The 17,695-nt window shown below is 42.2% G+C and overlaps 1 protein-coding gene across 1 annotated transcript; it reads right to left on the minus strand.

Annotated features, from left to right (window-relative positions):
• Positions 1-63: 63 nt before the first annotated feature.
• Positions 64-17,210, minus strand: EIF3M (eukaryotic translation initiation factor 3 subunit M). The gene is made up of 11 exons (XM_029060009.1): positions 17,104-17,210; positions 12,498-12,630; positions 10,954-11,092; positions 10,472-10,595; positions 10,245-10,339; positions 7,488-7,571; positions 6,821-6,920; positions 4,808-4,889; positions 1,350-1,493; positions 720-780; positions 64-252 (listed from the first exon to the last, which is right to left on the minus strand). Exons 1-11 carry the CDS (start codon positions 17,143-17,145, stop codon positions 132-134), a joined length of 1,125 nt encoding a protein of 374 aa, XP_028915842.1. The 5' UTR covers positions 17,146-17,210; the 3' UTR covers positions 64-131.
• Between the last annotated feature and the right edge of the window lie 485 nt (positions 17,211-17,695).

The following is a 17,695-nucleotide window of genomic DNA, read 5'->3' on the forward strand; positions in this document are numbered from 1 at the left end:
TCTTCAGTTTTGATTCTGATGCAACTTGAAATTTGACAAATAAAAGCTCAAGACCAGCAAAACTTAGTTAAAGAATGTTTTACTATGATTTAGGTTTCCCTCCTGAAGAGAACACAACAATGCGTGAAAACTCATGTATCAGAAAGACTCAAGAGGCTGTTTTTAACTTGGTTTAAGTTTTGCTTCCAAGCGTTGAGTGTATCATAAAGTTGTTGCCACTGCTGCTTTCCAAATGTCCGATGTGTGCTATGACTAAAAGATAAACAAAAAATGAATTAGCCAAATATCTGGCTCTGTAAAATTCTTCTAAGAACACTAGTTTTAATGCTCCACTTTCCTAAGGACATGGGTGAACATAAGGTTTTATTTTCCAAAGTAAGTACAGTTGCATTCATTTAAGTTTATATGGCCTTCACCATATTGGTTCCAAGCTCGTACTGCCCTGTACAACTTAAAAAAAGCAGCCCCAAAGTCATTAGTATTCGTGCCAATGCAAGGCCATTAAATGAAATGTGCTGGAAAATAGGACTCTTTCATTAAATAAGCTAATCACATTTGGTCTGAGCCTTAATAAAATTATGATAAATAGCAACTATTTAACTCAAGGAACTGGTAAGACTAATACCTTGCTTCCAGTTAAAATATCAAACATATATTATGTGAAATAATTAGAACATTCTAAATTGTACTACAAAAGGGCCAGGGATTAAATGTCTTACCTGACAACTACTTTTCTCTGAGTCTGATCAATTTTGCTGTATACCATCTTTGTTCTTACAGCTGAAAAAAAATGTTATTTGTCATAAGGAATATTCTGAAGGCACGATCGAGATATTAAACCAAACCAGCACCCCTGTTAAAACCGGCATTAGCCTATACAGCTGCTAGTGTCTTTTCCAATTTTTCTGCACCTGACGTTTACAAAAAGTAAAACGAGATAACCAAGAGATGGTCTTGTATACGACATATGGTGTCAATGGATTAAAAGCTATAATCTGGATGGTTTATGAACCTTATCTCCACAAACACATCCTATTTTAATAGTGGCACAGAAAACTAGATGACAAATAAAAGCCAATGATTCATTACTTTTTTAAAGGATCAGTGGCTTCTAAATTCAGTCATCAGAATGAAACCATTTTGAACCGGAATCCTACATTTTTATTTCTCTATTTCATTTAGAATTTCCACAAAACAGGTTTACAAAATATTATGCAACAAGGGGTATGCTTAATTCAAGAGACTTTAGTTTTGTTTGTTAATCACAACTAGGTCCCAAGTCTCCTTTCCTTGGCCAGCCTTCAAATGCTGTTTTTGAAGGGGAGCTAATTCAATAGCTAATGCCTTACCATCAATGACAAATGCTTCAACATCATCAGTTCCAATTTGAAGTTCCTGCTGCATTGTATCAAACGAAATTTCCTTATTTTCAACTGCCATTCCCATAAAAGTGAGTAGTCTCATTTTTGCCATATTCTGGTCATGTGACAGGCCTGTGTAACAAAGTATTTAAAGCTTTAAGTATTCACTCCACTTCAGGGACTCAGTATTTATCTATTCATTTCATATGGTCAAGCAGCTTTACTTACTACTTGAATACACTTCAACACTGACAGGGCTAAACCTGCCAACTTCCACAAATGAAACTGATGGGCAAAGTCAAGACAACATTCAGGACAGTTTATGTTCCATGCCATTATAATAACTGTACTGCACCTCAAAGAAATATTTGCAATTTCGCCTCATACACAATTTCTATTCCATTAAGGTGCATTTCAAACTGAGTTTAACTAATAGCAAGTAAGCAAATGGAGAAAAAATGTACACTTTCTGTATTTTTAGTGGGCAGTACAGGTTCACATACACACTGGACTGATTTAATTCAGTCAGAGAATTCCCAACATTAAACATTCAGAATGGAAGACATTCTTCCAGACTACTAGAGGCCAGCAGGGAGCTTAAGGAGTTAATGCTCCACTAACCTGTTTAACTTATTAGCAGGGAGTACACAAGTTCTGGGATAATTGGATTCATTATTATTATTCTTATTATTTTAACTTGTCAATATGCAAAGGAAGGTAGGCAACCTTGAATGAAACAATTTCAAAGTACAGCTTTTCCTTTAGTCTAATTAGAAATTTACTCAGGTAGCTCTACATGAATTCACACAAATGTGTCCTTATTTGCCAAAAGGCGGCTTATGATGCAAGACAAAGTAATGTAGAATGTTAACCCTCTGTCTCCGCTAACTTACTGGTACTGTCAGTAAATCATATTTTGCTTGTTTGAGCCCAAAATTTACATTATTAGGATTTTGTTCTATTTTTTTTTAATTAATGAGGTCCATAGGCCTCGAGGTAGTTGTATATTCACTTAGTAAAAATTTTAAGTATGGAATTTATAACACTGATACACTAAGATAAGACCAGAGAGCACATTAATACAAGGCATAATGTGTGTTAATTAGCAGTACATTATGATGCAGTCCCTATCTGGCACAGAGTCACACACAACAGGACCATCATACTCAAAACGAATGAGTACACCAGCAACTATGGCTAACTGGGCTTAATGGAAAACTACAAGCATCGAAAAATCAATTAGTGCACATTAACCCTAATTAACAAATGCAGATGAGATACTGATTAACTTTCTGAAGCAAAAAGGTAACAACTGAACAATACCAGATTAAATGTGGCCATGTTAGGGCGATTCAGTTGACACAAGATAATGCTGCTACTGGCCCAAATTGTCAGCATTAATTAAACAAATTGGAACAAAGTGATGCCACCTGTAGGAGTCTCGAAAAAACATTTCCCCTTTCCAGCAAGATACATTTTAAAATCGTTGCAGATCTGAAACCATATCCTTCAGTTCCTTACAAAGAACCCAATAGATGGGATAATTGTAACATTCTTCATAAACTCGTTTAAAACAATATTCAAAAAATATTTTCAAGGGCCTTATTTTCATAGATACAATATTGTTATTGTGAAAACACCATGAGCCTCACAGATCCATACTTGTTCATTTCTAGCACCACAAAAATTGGGACTGTCAGTTTAAGAGGGTCTCTCTTGGAAGATATTTTATATTAAAGCTAATATAATTGTTAATCATTTTCTTGATTAAAGGGCCTAAACCACACACTCCTTTCTTTAAGTCTGCTAAAGAACTAGAAGGTCCTCTGTAGCTCTGCAGTACAAAAGAACAACAAAGGAAATTAAAACATGCAAATTACAGCAGGTGTTCTTAGACCTTAGAACTGATCTAAACATTCTTGTTTCTACGATAAAAAATGCATTTATGAAGGTCTTATATTTTCTCTAAGCAATTCACAACTACAAAGTTGTGATTAAAGCTGGAATCTTTTTTAAAGGATTAGTTCAGAATACAATTTTATATGTCCATGACGCGGGAGTTAAAAGCGACAGTAATCTGTGCTTCATTTCTCAAAACTAGAATGCTCTTTTTGCAGGTGAAGTCACAGCAGTCATATTTCAATTTCAAAGATTTTTTAAAAATCTAATTTTATGGAAACATTTATTCATTACTAATATGTCTAAACCTTAATGTAGTAATAAAAAACTGCAATCATTGAGCAATTTCAGCACTGTCACTGACCCTTGTCCTAAAAGCTGCAATATAGAAAACGTAATTTTTAATGCATGCAATAGCTTATGAACCAGTGCTCCTTTGAAAACAGTCAATTACCACATCAATGGGGGAGTGTCAGAGTGTTAATTACTACTCCTTTTTTCCTGAGTGCGTAAATAAAGAGGTTGCTGACATTAACATTCCATCACATAGCTTCATGCGATGAAACAAATTAACAGGGACAGAATGTGGTTTTCTGGGTCTAATGCACCTGCAAGCATTACATGTGAAACCACACTTGCATCCGGTTTATCTTATTGTACTTCACCCTTCTCTTCAGGCACATTTTCACCCAGTTGGGCAGTAAGTTTACAAGTCTCAACACAAAAAGGTCTCTCCCCAGTGCTTTGTTTTTAATTTAGAAATAATACGAAGACTGCTTGCTCAAGGTAGCATCTGGGAAGATCCCAACGACCGGGCTTCCCTCGCTCAGATCTGAAGCTGCCAGAGATTTGTCCGTGGGCCCACCTGTCTGATCCGAGTTGTTCCTTTCTTGCCACGGTGAGCTCACTCATGACTGAGCATTCCAGCGTATCCCCCCAATACCAAACAGGAGATGGCAACATTAGCAGAGCCCAAGACAAACCGTCTATCAGCACTTTTTGCCCGGTCGTCCCCTCTGCCTTCACACAAATTCATGTCACCCTTATACTTTCAATCACTCAATTGTATTTACTGAGCGCTTACTGTGTGTAAACCACTGTACTGAGCACTATACTGAAAAAAACAAAAAAAGCCACCACAAAAGACTTTTCTGGATCCTACTGCAAGCTCTAACACTCCATTTTCCATTCTTATCCAAATTCCTTGAATGAGTTGTAGACAATCACCTCCATTTCTCTTCCAATTCTCTCCTGACCATCTAAATCTTTGAACGCAGTAGGTGGCTCAAAAAATACCACTGATTTCTTGATTTCACCACCCCCCACATCTATCTCCTGACCAAAGGCTGGTTTTGGCAGGAGGGGAGGGGTGGAGGATGCAAGAAGGAAGACAGGAGTTTCTCCAGCTCCGTGGTGGCCCTCACTGGCATGGCTGAAGCATTTCCCACTAATACCCTGACTTGGGTGGCCTAGGGGCTAGAGAGTCCAAAAATCAATGTTACCCAGACACATCCATACCCCTCCCCACCCCTCAAAACTTGACTTACCCAGGGAATCAATGAAGTCTTTGTTATTTTGGTAAAACTTGACATAGGAGGCCAATTTTGCACTCACGAAAATGGTTAAAAGCTAAAGAAAGCAGGAGGGGGGGAAGGAAGAAAGACACCATGAGTAGGTTAGTCCCTTGAGATTCATTTCAAAACATTCACGTTTACTACATTAATATCAGTAATAAGATAAAGAGTACTTCAAACCTTTAAATGCTATGGAATTTGATATTGGGCAACCTCAATGAAGTTGTATAATTCACAATCTATTTTGCACAGGGCTTCTCTCCTACTCTCCACTTCTAATATTTCTATTGTCACTGACAAAAAACAAAGCAGGGTGCTGTTTCTAAAAAGACTAAATGGTCCACAACTTCTCTCTCACCTCGTCTTCTTTCCCATCCTTTCCAGCCACCTCTCAGTAGATCTCCCTCATGCTCTCGCAATTCCACCCCATCTACCTCTACGCCTCATCTTTTAAAAACAATTCCTCCTGTCCTCCTCACCTCCCTTACTCTATCCTCAACCTCTCTCGTAGATGGTTCCTTCCTCACCCCCCTTCAAATACACTCAAGTCTCTCAGACTGAAAAAGCCTTTTCTGGATCGCTCTGTCCCTTCCAGCTATTGTCTCAACTCCCTCTTTCCCTTCTGGTCCAAACTCCTTGAAACGGCTGGATGTACCCTTGGCCTTCAATTCCGCTCTACCAAGTCTCTTCTCGACCCACTACGATCAGGTTTTCGGCCCCTTCGCTCCACCGAGACTGCTTCCTTCGGGCACCGATGACCCTCTCATACCTAATCCAATGGGATCTACTCTTCCTAATCCTCCTTGATCTCCTGTCTGCCTTCAACACTTGCACTATTCCCTCTTCCCGAGAACTGTAGCTGATCTTGATTTGGCTGACTTGGTACCCTTCTGTTCCCCTGCCTTTCTGATAGCTCCGGTTCCTGGCTGGCACCCCTTCCACCTCTCTGTCAGGCCCTGTGCTGGCTCCCTTGCTCTTCCTTCCCCTAAACCAATTCCGCTGGGGAACTCCTCTCACACGGCATCAGCTACCACCTCTATACAGATGGCTCACGAATCTCTTTCCTGCCCTTACCTCTTCCTCACACCCCACAGCTCCTGTTGCTTCTAAATCAGCTCCACGTAGTTGACCTGCTGACATCTCAAACTCAACAGATCTAAAACCGACCTCAACATTCTTTCAGATCTTTCCCTTAACTTCTCCATTTCCACTGTCAATACAGTCACCTGCCCTGGGCTTGAAACCTACAAAACTGGCATCATCCTCAACTCCTGTCATTCTGTTTACACCCAATTTCCTGATAAAACCAGAGCTTTTTTTCAAAAACATTTGCAGGTCTTCCCCATCCTCTCCCCCTATATCACCACCACCCTGCTATATCACAGCCTATTGTATCAGCCTCCTTGCTGCTCTTCCTGTCTCCAACCTCTCCCCTCTTCAGTCTGCATTCCATGCTGCTGCCCAAATCATCCCTCTGAAGTGGTAGTCAGCCCCTGCCTCTCCTCTCCTCAAAACCTTCCAACGGTTGCCCATCTTACTCTGTATCAAAGACTCCTTACTGGCTTCAAGGCTCTTCACCAGCTCCTCCATTTTACTTATCGGTTCCCTCAGCCTCTACTCCCCTACCTGTACCTGTCACTTCTCCAAAGGCCACCTGTGGGCTTCACAACACTCTGGCCTCGCCCGCCTCTGATTCCTTGCTGGCTCTGACACCCAAATATGGCTCCTGCCTCCTAATTATGCCTGCCAGGCTTTAGCCCTTCCTACTTTCAATGTCCTTCTAAAACTCCACCACCTCCAACATTTCTTTTCTGACCAAACCACTGTATCTTCAATATCACTAACCCTTCAGCTCTCTCTTGAAACTATTTACTTAAGGCCGTAAACATATTTATGCACAGTCATAATACATATCTCCCAAGCGCTTAGCAGAGTGCACTTCACGTAGGAGGTGCTCCATAAATGACATCACTACAAGGTACTTACATCATGAATAAGTTCTCCTTCCAAAAATTTGACTGGTTTTAAGGCAAGAAGATGGTCAAAGAGGAAGGCATTTGGATCTTTCAATGCTCGAACAATACACCTAATAAAGAAAGCACATGCACTTATTGATGAAGTCTAGAAATGATTTTCTTTTGAGATCCCCATTTTCACTCATTAAATTTTTTATTAACATCCATTAGTCTGAATATCTTTTCTAGCCCTTAGCACACAAACTCGGGAATCAAATGTTTTAGCCATGCAAACACCACAACATAGTCATGAGTTAAGTCAAGCCAGTAAATTTAATTTGTTAGGGAAAATTGCTTCAACAGCAAGCCCTAATATGTCCAGGGAAATATATTTTTGGGTTTGGGCCTGCCCTGTACTCTAACCAGCCAAAGTCACATAGACATAATCCTGAAAAAAAAAACAAAAACAAACTGAGAGCTGAGCACTTAAAATGAAAAGACAATCCTCTGGTTCTTGTGATCATGGCCCATTGCTTTCTAGAAAAGACTTGTAGAATCTACAGCTTCAAAGAATGAAGTGACTTTAAACAACTATACGGTTCATCACTGCTTATAGTTTGGGGTCTGAATCCTATTTCAGATTGTTTTACAAGGAATTTGGAATACTTCGAAAAGATAATCCAACAGTTCTACGTTACCTATGGGCATCGACTCTCGCCTGAGATGCATTGTCCTCGGTGTAGCTTCCTAGCAATTCCACCATTACCTTTGAAGCTGTGTCACTGAGGAGATAGAAAATCTGCTTTAGAAACTCTGAAAAACAATTACAACTACCCAAATATTTAAATAACACCATTTTAAGAGATATAGTTCAAATGATATTATCCTTAAGATGATGTGGATGATCAATTTAGCTACAGTGAAGAGGGCAAATTAGTTAAACGTAGTCATTCAATTTGGCCTTTGCAAAATGTTTATCTTCACCCTTCGTTTCATTCTCTTAAACTGATGAAACTTCAGCCAGTTACAGAAAGCTTTTGGATCTTTGCTGGGAACAGCTTCATGTTATTTACTAGAACACTTTGCGTGAGCACAGCTGGATTCAATCAGGGCAAAATAAGTAGTTTTCAAAAAAAAGTTAAATGGTATCTCTTTTAAAATAGCTAAGCAAAGTTTGCCAGACAATCTTTAAATTTATAGACAGAAGGTCCAATGTCAATTAAAAGACCAATGTTGACCTAGTAAACAGTATGCTAGATGCCAGCCATCTCTAGGACAGTATTTTTTATGTCAGATCAAGACAAACACCGACTTCACTTCTGGTTACTGCATGGCACCAAGGAACCTGAAAGCTCTATAAATCCAATAATGTTCCTTGTTTCCTTACAAATGGCTTTGTTGCTCAGATTTTTCAATTCCCCAGTTCCACAAAAGCCCTCTCTGAAAATGAGCTCAAGGGGGATTAAGTCAGAGAACAAAATCAAATGGTGACAAGACATTCACCTATTCCTTTCTCTAAAGCTCAATCAATGGGGTATAGTAAGCTTCAAAAGGTAATATAGCCAACTTTAAGCCCATTAGAGAGGAACAGCATAATGATGGGCACTTTATTTCTCTTCCCTGGAAAAAGCCAATTAGTCACCTAATAATTATATTTAAGTGCTTACTTGGGCACCAAGCACTGTACTAAGTGCTGGGGCAAGATACAAGATAATGACATTAAAAGTACCTACCCCATATGGGGCTCATAGTGGAAGAGGAGGGAGAACAGGCATTGTATTTTACAGATGAGGGAACCAAGACACAGAAGTGACTTGCCCAAGGTCACCAGAGGAGGGGACGGAGCTGAGAATAGAATTTAGGTCTCCCGATTCTCAGGCCCATGTTCCTTTTCTTTCATTTAGAACTTTTGCCGATAACCACTCCTAAGCAACCCCCGCCAGTGGCATCCATCTAGTCAAGAGGGAATCAATCTTTCCATGATATTTCCCATCAGATCCCTTGCACGAAATAAGCAAAATCAGCAGATGAAACAAAAAAGAAACATGGAGAGCAGCAATTCATTGAAAAGACAGCTCTTGGATTTCTGTGCTTTCCTTGTTCTACCTAGGCACCGCTTGAAGTGTTTATTGCCACTGTATGTTCTAAGACCCAAGATTCTTCCTACTTTAGAGTGTGAAAACACAGCTCTCATTTTTTAAATGGTAACTCAGAAGAGCAGTCGATGAAGCCCATTTTGTTCTGAATAGTGGAGGTATCATATTCCGACTGAAAAATGCTGCCTTTGATAATCAACGGAGGACTATATAGGTTTATTTTTAACCATTATTGTCATTGCTGAGTTCCTTCTTCAAGGAACCAGGTCATGAATGCATGGAAATGGCTGGAGTTACTTAGAGAAACTGCTCCGAAGAACTGTCATTTTTTGTAACTTTTACAGTGAACTATGTTCCAAGAACACTTCTCTTTGAAATTAAAAATTATCTTCAAACAGCTTTAATTTGTAACTCAACCACAAATGTGTGCACACAAACATTTCTGTCCATGTAAATAGATCTATATATATACACACATTGATACAATGATACAATCTCACAAAGAAAGGAAACTAAAGTCATATTCTGAATGGTGGAAGATTTCTTAAAACTCACGGAGAGAGAAATGTCTCTTTTTGCTGCTGCTTGGTTTTAGTGACCCCAAACCCTTAGAGAATTAGGTCTACAGCATGCTCCACATTTTCCATTTTCCCCCCCACTCTAGATGGAGAAACATGCTTCCTAAATGAAAATCTGAAAGCCTGTGCTACGTTAAGAAGTTCTAAGGCTATTCATAGTAAGTACACTATTGTCAGAAGTCCTGAAGATTCTGAATCCCTTTGGCATGATGTATCTACTGGGACCAAAATTACTTTTAGAGTCCTGAAATAATCTTTCAGGAAAGTGCAACAGGTAATCATTTGGCATAGTCTACTGCAAAGCTTTGTTTCAAAGATTCTGTTTATCTAAGAAACTTCGATTGTGCTAACTTTGATTGATAAACCCATGCTGCCATTAAGCAACAGAGACAGCACCACCATGCACAGAGACACCACAGCACATCACAGCGTAATTCTACAAAGCTTGAGGATTAACATTTATACCATTTTGGAACAAAAGTAATGATTCCACTTTTTTTTTTTTAAAGTTTAAAGAGTGCAAAAAATTCAACCTCTAACTTTCAAGTCATCTTTCTAGATGGAATTGTTTAAATTAGAACTAAACGAAGAAGCTCTTAAGGTACATATCTGAGCAGATGAAGTTTAACTTGGTAGATGAAAATGTAAAGAAACAGATTTATGGCAATCGCAGAGAACTCAGTGGTGCAAAAGTATGTACACCCTTCTTAAATAATATTCTCCAAAGCACCTCACACCCACACCTTTGTTCCCCAAAAAGTTTAAATGTAACACTTAATACCTCTTCTTGCAGTCCACAAGGGCTTCGTAAAGCAGCCTCAGAAGAGTATGTTTCTTTTCTGTGCTGAGATTCCAGTCAGAAATCCATTTTCTAACCTAAAGAGGAGGCGGGGGAAAAAGGACCAAGTTTGAGCTTCCAAAAAATGAGTAACGCCTTACAAAAGAAAATAATACCAGTAATCCTGGCAGCACTATTTCAGAGAGACGGAACTGTATAAAATGACTCACCTGATCCAGTTCAGTTGGAATGTACTGGATGGCGCCACAAGATGCTGCCACTTTAATAAGGCTGCAGTAGACGGTGTAACGTACAGGGGTATTCTTGTCCATTCCATGGAATAGATTACTCAGCCTACAGAATAACATTATTTAAGACCAGGAATTGTTCTAATTAAGGTGGACTCAATCGTATTTATTGAGCACTTACTGTGTGCAGAGCACTGTACTATGCACCTGGCAGAGTACAACATAACAGACACACTCCCTGCCCACGATGAGCTTACAGTCTAGAGGGGGGAGACAGATATTTATATATATATATATATATATGTTACAGATATGTACATAAGCTTCCCATAAGCCCAATGTCGGGCAAAAACATGCACACAAAATAGCCAAAGCAATTTTATAGAACTCCCATAAAAGAACCACCACAACAGGCAGGAAAACATACCCCCATCAACTCCAGTCTACTAGTGCTATTTACTCACAACTGCAGCCTGAGAGATGGGCGTTCTCCTTCCCGAAATTTAACCAGCTTTTCACACAGGCTTTCAATCAAAGCCTCTTGCTTGTCGGGCTCCAGGATCAAAAGTAGAGAGACTACGCTGTTCATCACACTCTCAACATCTACATAAGCAAACACATTCATATATTGCATTCAAATATTCAAATACGAACTATTGCTCGATACAACATAAAAGAATGTATGTACTTTTAATATCCTGAAGGTTTGTAAAAGCAGGCCCCCAAACTGTCAAATGATCCAAGTTGGCTCCTTTGGGGTCAGTAGGGAATTGAGAAATTAGCTGGCATTCTCATGAATTTAATCCAGTTTAAAATAGAGAAGCAGCATGGCCTCCTGGAAAGAGCACGGGCCCTGAAATCAGGGGATCTGGGTTCTAATCCCACCTCTGCCACTTGCCAGCTGTGTAACCCTGAGCAAGTCACCTAACTTCTCTTGCTTCAGTTTCCTCAACTGTAAAATGGGGATTCAATACTTAGAGTGTCAGTCCCATGTGCGACAGGGACTGTCTGACCTCACTACCTTGGAGAAGCAGCGTGGCTTAGTAGGAAGAGCCTGGGCTTGGGAGTCAGAGGTCATGAGTTCGAATCCCAGCTCTGCCACTTGCCAGCTGTGTGACTGTGGGCAAGTCACTTAACTTCTCTGTGCCTCAGTTCCCTCATCTGTAAAATGGGGATTAACTGTGAGCCTCATGTGGGACAACCTCATTCCCCTGTATCTACCCCAGTGCTTAGAACAGTGCTCTGCACATAGTAAGCGCTTAACAAATACCAACATTTTTATTATTACCTACCCCAATGCTTAGAACAGTGCTTGTCTCATAGTAAGTGCATAGCAAATACCATTAAAAAAAAGGATTTGAAGACAAGATCACTGAAGATATGGCACTTAAAATTCATGCCCACATCAAGTAGGAAACTCACCTCTGGGGCCCTAAAATTATTGGTATGGCCGATTTCTAGACAATCCACAGAAGTAATTCATCAGCAAATGTAGAGAACGACAACACCACCATAAGACGGACTGAAAATTGGTACCGAATAGTGAGGTATGGGAGCGATAAAAATAAAACCTCCAAGAATTTGAAGCAACACTGAGAAGACAAGCACTTTGCTTTTCTGCAACCTCTTTAAGAAACCGTTCTACAATGGTTTCTATAGCAAAGAGCTGTTCTCTTTGCCTGATATCAGAAACCAGGCCCAGGTATCTGCGGCTCTCATCCGTGTGGTTTTATCACTGCCTCAAAAACTGCTTCATTCTACCAATATCATGAACAAACTGATGCTGAGACGATAGGATAAAGGGATGTGCAAGCCCATATGAGAGATAATAATCCTTGAAAAATCTGCAGGTCAGAAGAATATTTGTTCTTCCTTGGACATTGAAACTACATTTTTTCATGACCAATCAAAAAAAACCTATTCAGAAATATGAGCTCACTGGATCAAAGAATACCCCTGCATGTTTCCTGGAAATAAAAACTTCCTAAAAAATAAATCAGAAACCAACCTTTATCATCCTCTTTTAGACACACATCACAAGCTTCGATAATTTGAGCTAAATCTACGTGTAGTCCACCTTCCGAATTTTCTTCGGAGATCTCCGCTCCTTTAGATTTCAGGTAAGCGCGGAGCTCTGCAGCCTATTAAACAAAAGACATTTTGAAAGGACAAAGAATTGTTTATGAATGCCAGCATAATCTGCATGGATTGCTGGTTGATGACTTGAAAATCATCAGCCCAAATTTTCAAAACCAAGTTGCTTTTTTTCAGAAAACGTTTGTACAATTATGTCACCTTTCAAGTAGGGCTTCTATACAATCAATTGAATATGAAAAATAACAATTACCTCTTAGAATGATCTTACCTGGTAGGATTCAAGGGGTAACACAGGGCAAGCAAAGGATGATTTGGTAGACCAGACTGGGTTATCTCATGGGTCTTTCACAGGATAAGTGCTGCTGTTTCACAGACTCCTTAGGGATCTGGGACACTACCACAGCTCTTGCACAAGTCCCATTAAAGGGCTTATAGAAGATCCATGTTTTAAAGGGGGTGGCCTTTACCATGCTCACCCAACAACCCAGGATCTCTGTATTCAATATGCAACATGTTTTTTGCCCATTTTACTACAAAAAAATCACTCATTTTTTACTTTTCCAATGAATTGAGTGCGAATCAAGAGCAGCCATATGGTGACAACCCAGTGTCATAAAGAGATAACATAGGGAAAGAGGGCAAGGCACTTTTGGGAAAGGGAGCTCTCTGAAGAGTGAGCATTTTACACAAAATAAGAGGACTTAGAAAGGACAAGCCTGGATTGCTGCTCTATAAATTTTAAATGCACTTTTTGTACACTTCAGCCTTATGAAAAGCAGGGGCCCTGACTTAGAAAGATCAGTAAGTAATGCATTTGTCAATGCGGAAGACTGGTAATTCTGTAGTCAGAACTCCAGCTAGTCTAAGAGATTAGCTGCACGCCTACTTTCTCACTCCCTTCCCAGAACCCAACTCCCACTCTCGACTCAAAGTCCCCCTTTCCACGGACCCGGATCTCCAGACTTGGGACCCTGGGGTCTTCTGTTTTTCCTTTAACTTGCGGGGAAGCAGAACACAGCAGGTGCAAGAAGGGAGTGCACGGCTAAAAGTGGTGTTGCGGAAATTAGCAACTGTTCATACAGCTACTTTTTTTTCCTTTCTTGGGAAGCAGCATGACCTAGTAGAAAGAGCACAGTCCTGGGAGTCCGAGGACCTGGGTTCTAATTCCAGCTCTGCGAGCTGCCTGCTGTGTGACCCTGGGCAAGTCACAACTCTCTGTGTCTCAGTTTTCCCAACTGTAAAATGAGGACTCAGTACCCGTTCTCCCTCCTAGTTACACTGTTAGCCTCATGTGGGACACGGACTGTGTCCAACCTGGTTAACCCAGCGCTTAAGACCACGGTTTGACACATAGTAAGTGCTTAATCAATCATATTTATTGAGCGTTTCCTATGTGCAGAGCATTGTACTAAAGGTTTGTGCATGTTTCCTGCACACAACGAACTTACAGTCTAGAGGTGGAGACGAGCACCATAATTATTATTAGTCATAGATCTATAAAGGTAGCCTGCTCATACTTACTCTATTGTAATAATCATAATAATTGTATTACACTGTACTAGGCGCTAGGGTACAGGCAAGACTAATCATGTTGGCCCCAGTCCCTGTCCCACATTCGGCTCACAGTCTAAGTAGGAGAGGATCTGTCCCAAACACTTAATACAGTGCTCTGCACCCAATAAGTGCTTAATAAACAGCCAATGAATAACACATGCCTATTATAGTCTAATGAGAAAGAGGAGACTAATGAGGAGAGGGGATTCCCTAGTAAATGTGGATGGGTCCTGTTCAACCTGCAGGCCAAATAAGGAGGTATTTAAAAACCAGTGACGGCACATCCTAAACCTTGGCAGCACCTTGTATACCTGGTTTATAAAACTGTCTTCCTGAAGCACTTCAGAGGTGGCTTGATACAAGATGAAATAAGTTATAAGCTAGTAAATTTCTGTTCATGATGGATATAATTTCAGCCTCTAATCGTAACAAGAACAAAACAGGCTTTTCAAGAAGCAGATCATTCCTTGGGCACGGGGGAGGGGAGGCAGGAAGCTTAAACAGATTCTGCCCAATCCTAGGAGGACTCGATGGCAGGCATTTTCTGTTCGAAGGTCCAAGCTTAGTGGGCTGCTCTTGTAACTCTGATGTTCTCCCAAACTAAAGGAGCTGTCACAAAATCTCCAGCTGGAGTCCGGAAGCAAAACAAAATGCTCCAAGGAGACATCACGCCCAAACCGGACTCAAAAAATACAAAGACGTTCCCTCTTAGCTATGTAGCTAACAGCCAAATTTTAATTAATTACCTTTATTCCATTATCCCTCGAGCCAGTGATGCCAAAGGGGAGGAAGAAAAGACTTGGGTGAGCTTATATTTACAAAACCCACCGCGAACAAAATTTCTTGAATTACTCAATTCCTATACCCCATAACCTAACTTGCGTGTATCCATCCCAGTGCTTATTATAGTGCCTGGCACTTAGTACGTGTGTAACAAATACAATTATTATAATTACATACTACCTACTTCACTCATATATTGGGACGTCTGAAGGTAAGGGTGAATACAAACACGGAGAACTGCAAGCAGCAACTCAGAATGATGATCCATCACAGAAACACCACTCTAGATACTTGTCCTAATCTGTGTTAACTCAAAGCAGTTTCCTTTCCACTAATTTATTAACCATCAGTGCACATTTCTTCAGAACAGAGAGGGGAAATTTAAAAGTTTCCGCGATTAAATAAGGCATCTTTGGAAGGCCACTAGAACACTCTCGAAAAAACTGAAACAGTAACTTCCCAGATGTCACCATGATGGTCCGAAAGAATTAAGAATTCCGTCCAAAGTGCCCAAGTTACTCCCTGAAAGAAGCAGGTGGGGCAGGACTTCCTCTGTGCTGAAAGCCCTGTGACTTTGGACCAGACTGGAAAAAAGGAAACCCGAAACAAAAAACACGATCCAGGTCTCCAAAGTACAAATTATAACAGGATCCGACCACACAACTTAAAAGCGTGTCACCCACTCGTTGGGATGCAACAAATTTACCAATATTTTTTTTACAGGAAGACGATGGAATAGCTACAGGCCGGGCACCAAAACCCAGCAACGGTACGGTCAACAGACCACATTCCTCTAAACTGGGGCCGGAGAAGCAGCCTGGCCTAGTGGGAAGAGCGTGGGCTTGGGAGTCGGAGGACGTGGGTTCTAATCCCGCCTCCGCCGCTTGTCTGCTGTGTGTGACCTGCACAAGCCACTTCATTTCTCTGGGCCTTAGTGACCTCATCTGTAAAACGGGGGTTAAGAGTGTGAGCACCTGGTTACCTTGTAATAATAATAATGGTGGCATTTGTTAAACGCCTATTATGTGCCAAGCACTGTTCTAAGCACTGGGGTAATAATAATAATAATGTTAGTATTTGTTAAGCGCTTACTATGTGCAGAGCACTGTTCTAAGCACTGGGGTAGACACAGGGGAATCAGGTTGTCCCACGTGGGGCTCACAGTCTTCATCCTCATTTTACAGATGAGGTAACTGAGGCACAGAGAAGTTAAGTGACTTGCCCACAGTCACACAGCTGACAGGAGGCAGAGCCGGGATTCGAACTCATGAGCTCTGACTCCAAAGCCCAGGCTCTTTCCACTGAGCCACGCTGCTTCTGTAGATACAAGGTGATCAGGTTGTCCCACATGGGGCTCACAGTCTTAATTCCCATTTTCCAGGTGAGCGAATACCAACATTATTACTACCCCGGCGTCTATAATAATGTTGGTATTTGTAAAGCGCTTACTATGTGCCGAGCACTGTTCTAAGCGCTGGGGTAGATACAGGGTAATCAGGTTGTCCCACGTGGGGCTCACAGTTAATCCCCATTTTACAGATGAGGTAACTGAGGCTCAGAGGGTAATAATGTTGGTATTTGCTAAGCGCTATGTGCAGAGCACTGTTCTAAGCGCTGGGGTAGACACAGGGGAATGGGAACGTGGGGCTCACAGTTAATCCCCATTTTACAGATGAGACAACTGAGGCCCAGAGAATAATAATGTTGGTATTTGTTAAGCGCTTACTATGTGCAGAGCACCGTTCTAAGCGCTGGGGTAGACACAGGGGAATGAGGTTGTCCCCCGTGGGGCTCCCAGTCTTCATCCCCATTTTCCAGATGAGGGAACCGAGGCCCAGAGAAGGCAAGGGACTCGCCCCCAGTCCCCCGGCTGACGAGCGGCAGAGCCGGGATTCGAACTCATGACGTCGGACTCCCAAGCCCGGGCTCTTTCCCCTGAGCCACGCCGCCCCTCACACAGCGCTCTGCACAGAGTAAGCGCTCATCAAATAGCCACGGGCCTCTGAATATCGGCGCGGGCCTGGCGGGGCACTTCCGGTGGGGGGGGGGGGAGGGGCGGCCTGGTGCCCGCGCGCGGCGCGGATGGGGGGGGGGCGGTGAGGAGGGAAACCCCCCGCCATCTTGAGGGAGCGGGCGGCAGGGCGTCCCTCAGCCCCCCCCCCCCCCCCCGGGCCGCTCACCTGGTCCTCCTCGGTGATGTCGATGAAGGCCGGGACGCTCATGGCGAAGGGAGCGGGCGCCGCCTGGGCTGGGCCGGAGCGGAAAAGGAAGCGCGAGCCCGAGGTGGCCCCCAAACCCCTTCCGGGTCAGGACGCCCAGGCCGGGGGGGGGGGGGCCGGCCGGAGGGGGGGGACCGGAAGTCCGCCTGGCGCCCGCCGCCCGCGCCCCGCCCCCGCCGCCCGATCCGCCAATCACAGAGCTCGGCCCGACGCGGAGCCCGCGCCCACAGACACGCACACCCGCCCCAACGCCCGCCGCCTCTGCTCAGCCATTCAGCTATTCATTCATCCATCCATTCCTCCATCCATTCATTCATCCATTCATCCATCCATCCATCCATCCATCCATCCACTCATCCATTCACCCATCCATCCATCCATCCATTCATTCACTCATCCATTCACTCATCCATCCATCCACTCATCTATTCACTCATCCATCCATCCACTCATCTATTCACTCATCCATCCATCCATCCATCCATTCACTCATTCATCCATCCATCCATCCACCCGCCATCCATCCATCCATTCAGTCATCCATCCATCCATC

This window comes from Ornithorhynchus anatinus, chromosome 3, assembly GCF_004115215.2.
Source record: "Ornithorhynchus anatinus isolate Pmale09 chromosome 3, mOrnAna1.pri.v4, whole genome shotgun sequence".
Lineage (NCBI taxonomy): Eukaryota > Metazoa > Chordata > Mammalia > Monotremata > Ornithorhynchidae > Ornithorhynchus > Ornithorhynchus anatinus.

What these genes read in the sequence shown, in the direction of transcription:
- EIF3M (XM_029060009.1), bottom strand. Translation starts at nt 17,145, where the DNA reads ATGAGCGTCCCGGCCTTCATCGACATCACCGAGGAGGACCAG. An exon ending in CTTGTGGACTGCAAGAAGAG is followed by an intron (nt 7,572 to 10,244) that starts GTATTAAGTGTT and finishes CTATCTCCTCAG; the next exon opens with TGACACAGCTTCAAAGGTAA. An exon ending in AGACTTCATTGATTCCCTGG is followed by an intron (nt 1,494 to 4,807) that starts GTAAGTCAAGTT and finishes TTTGTTACACAG; the next exon opens with GCCTGTCACATGACCAGAAT.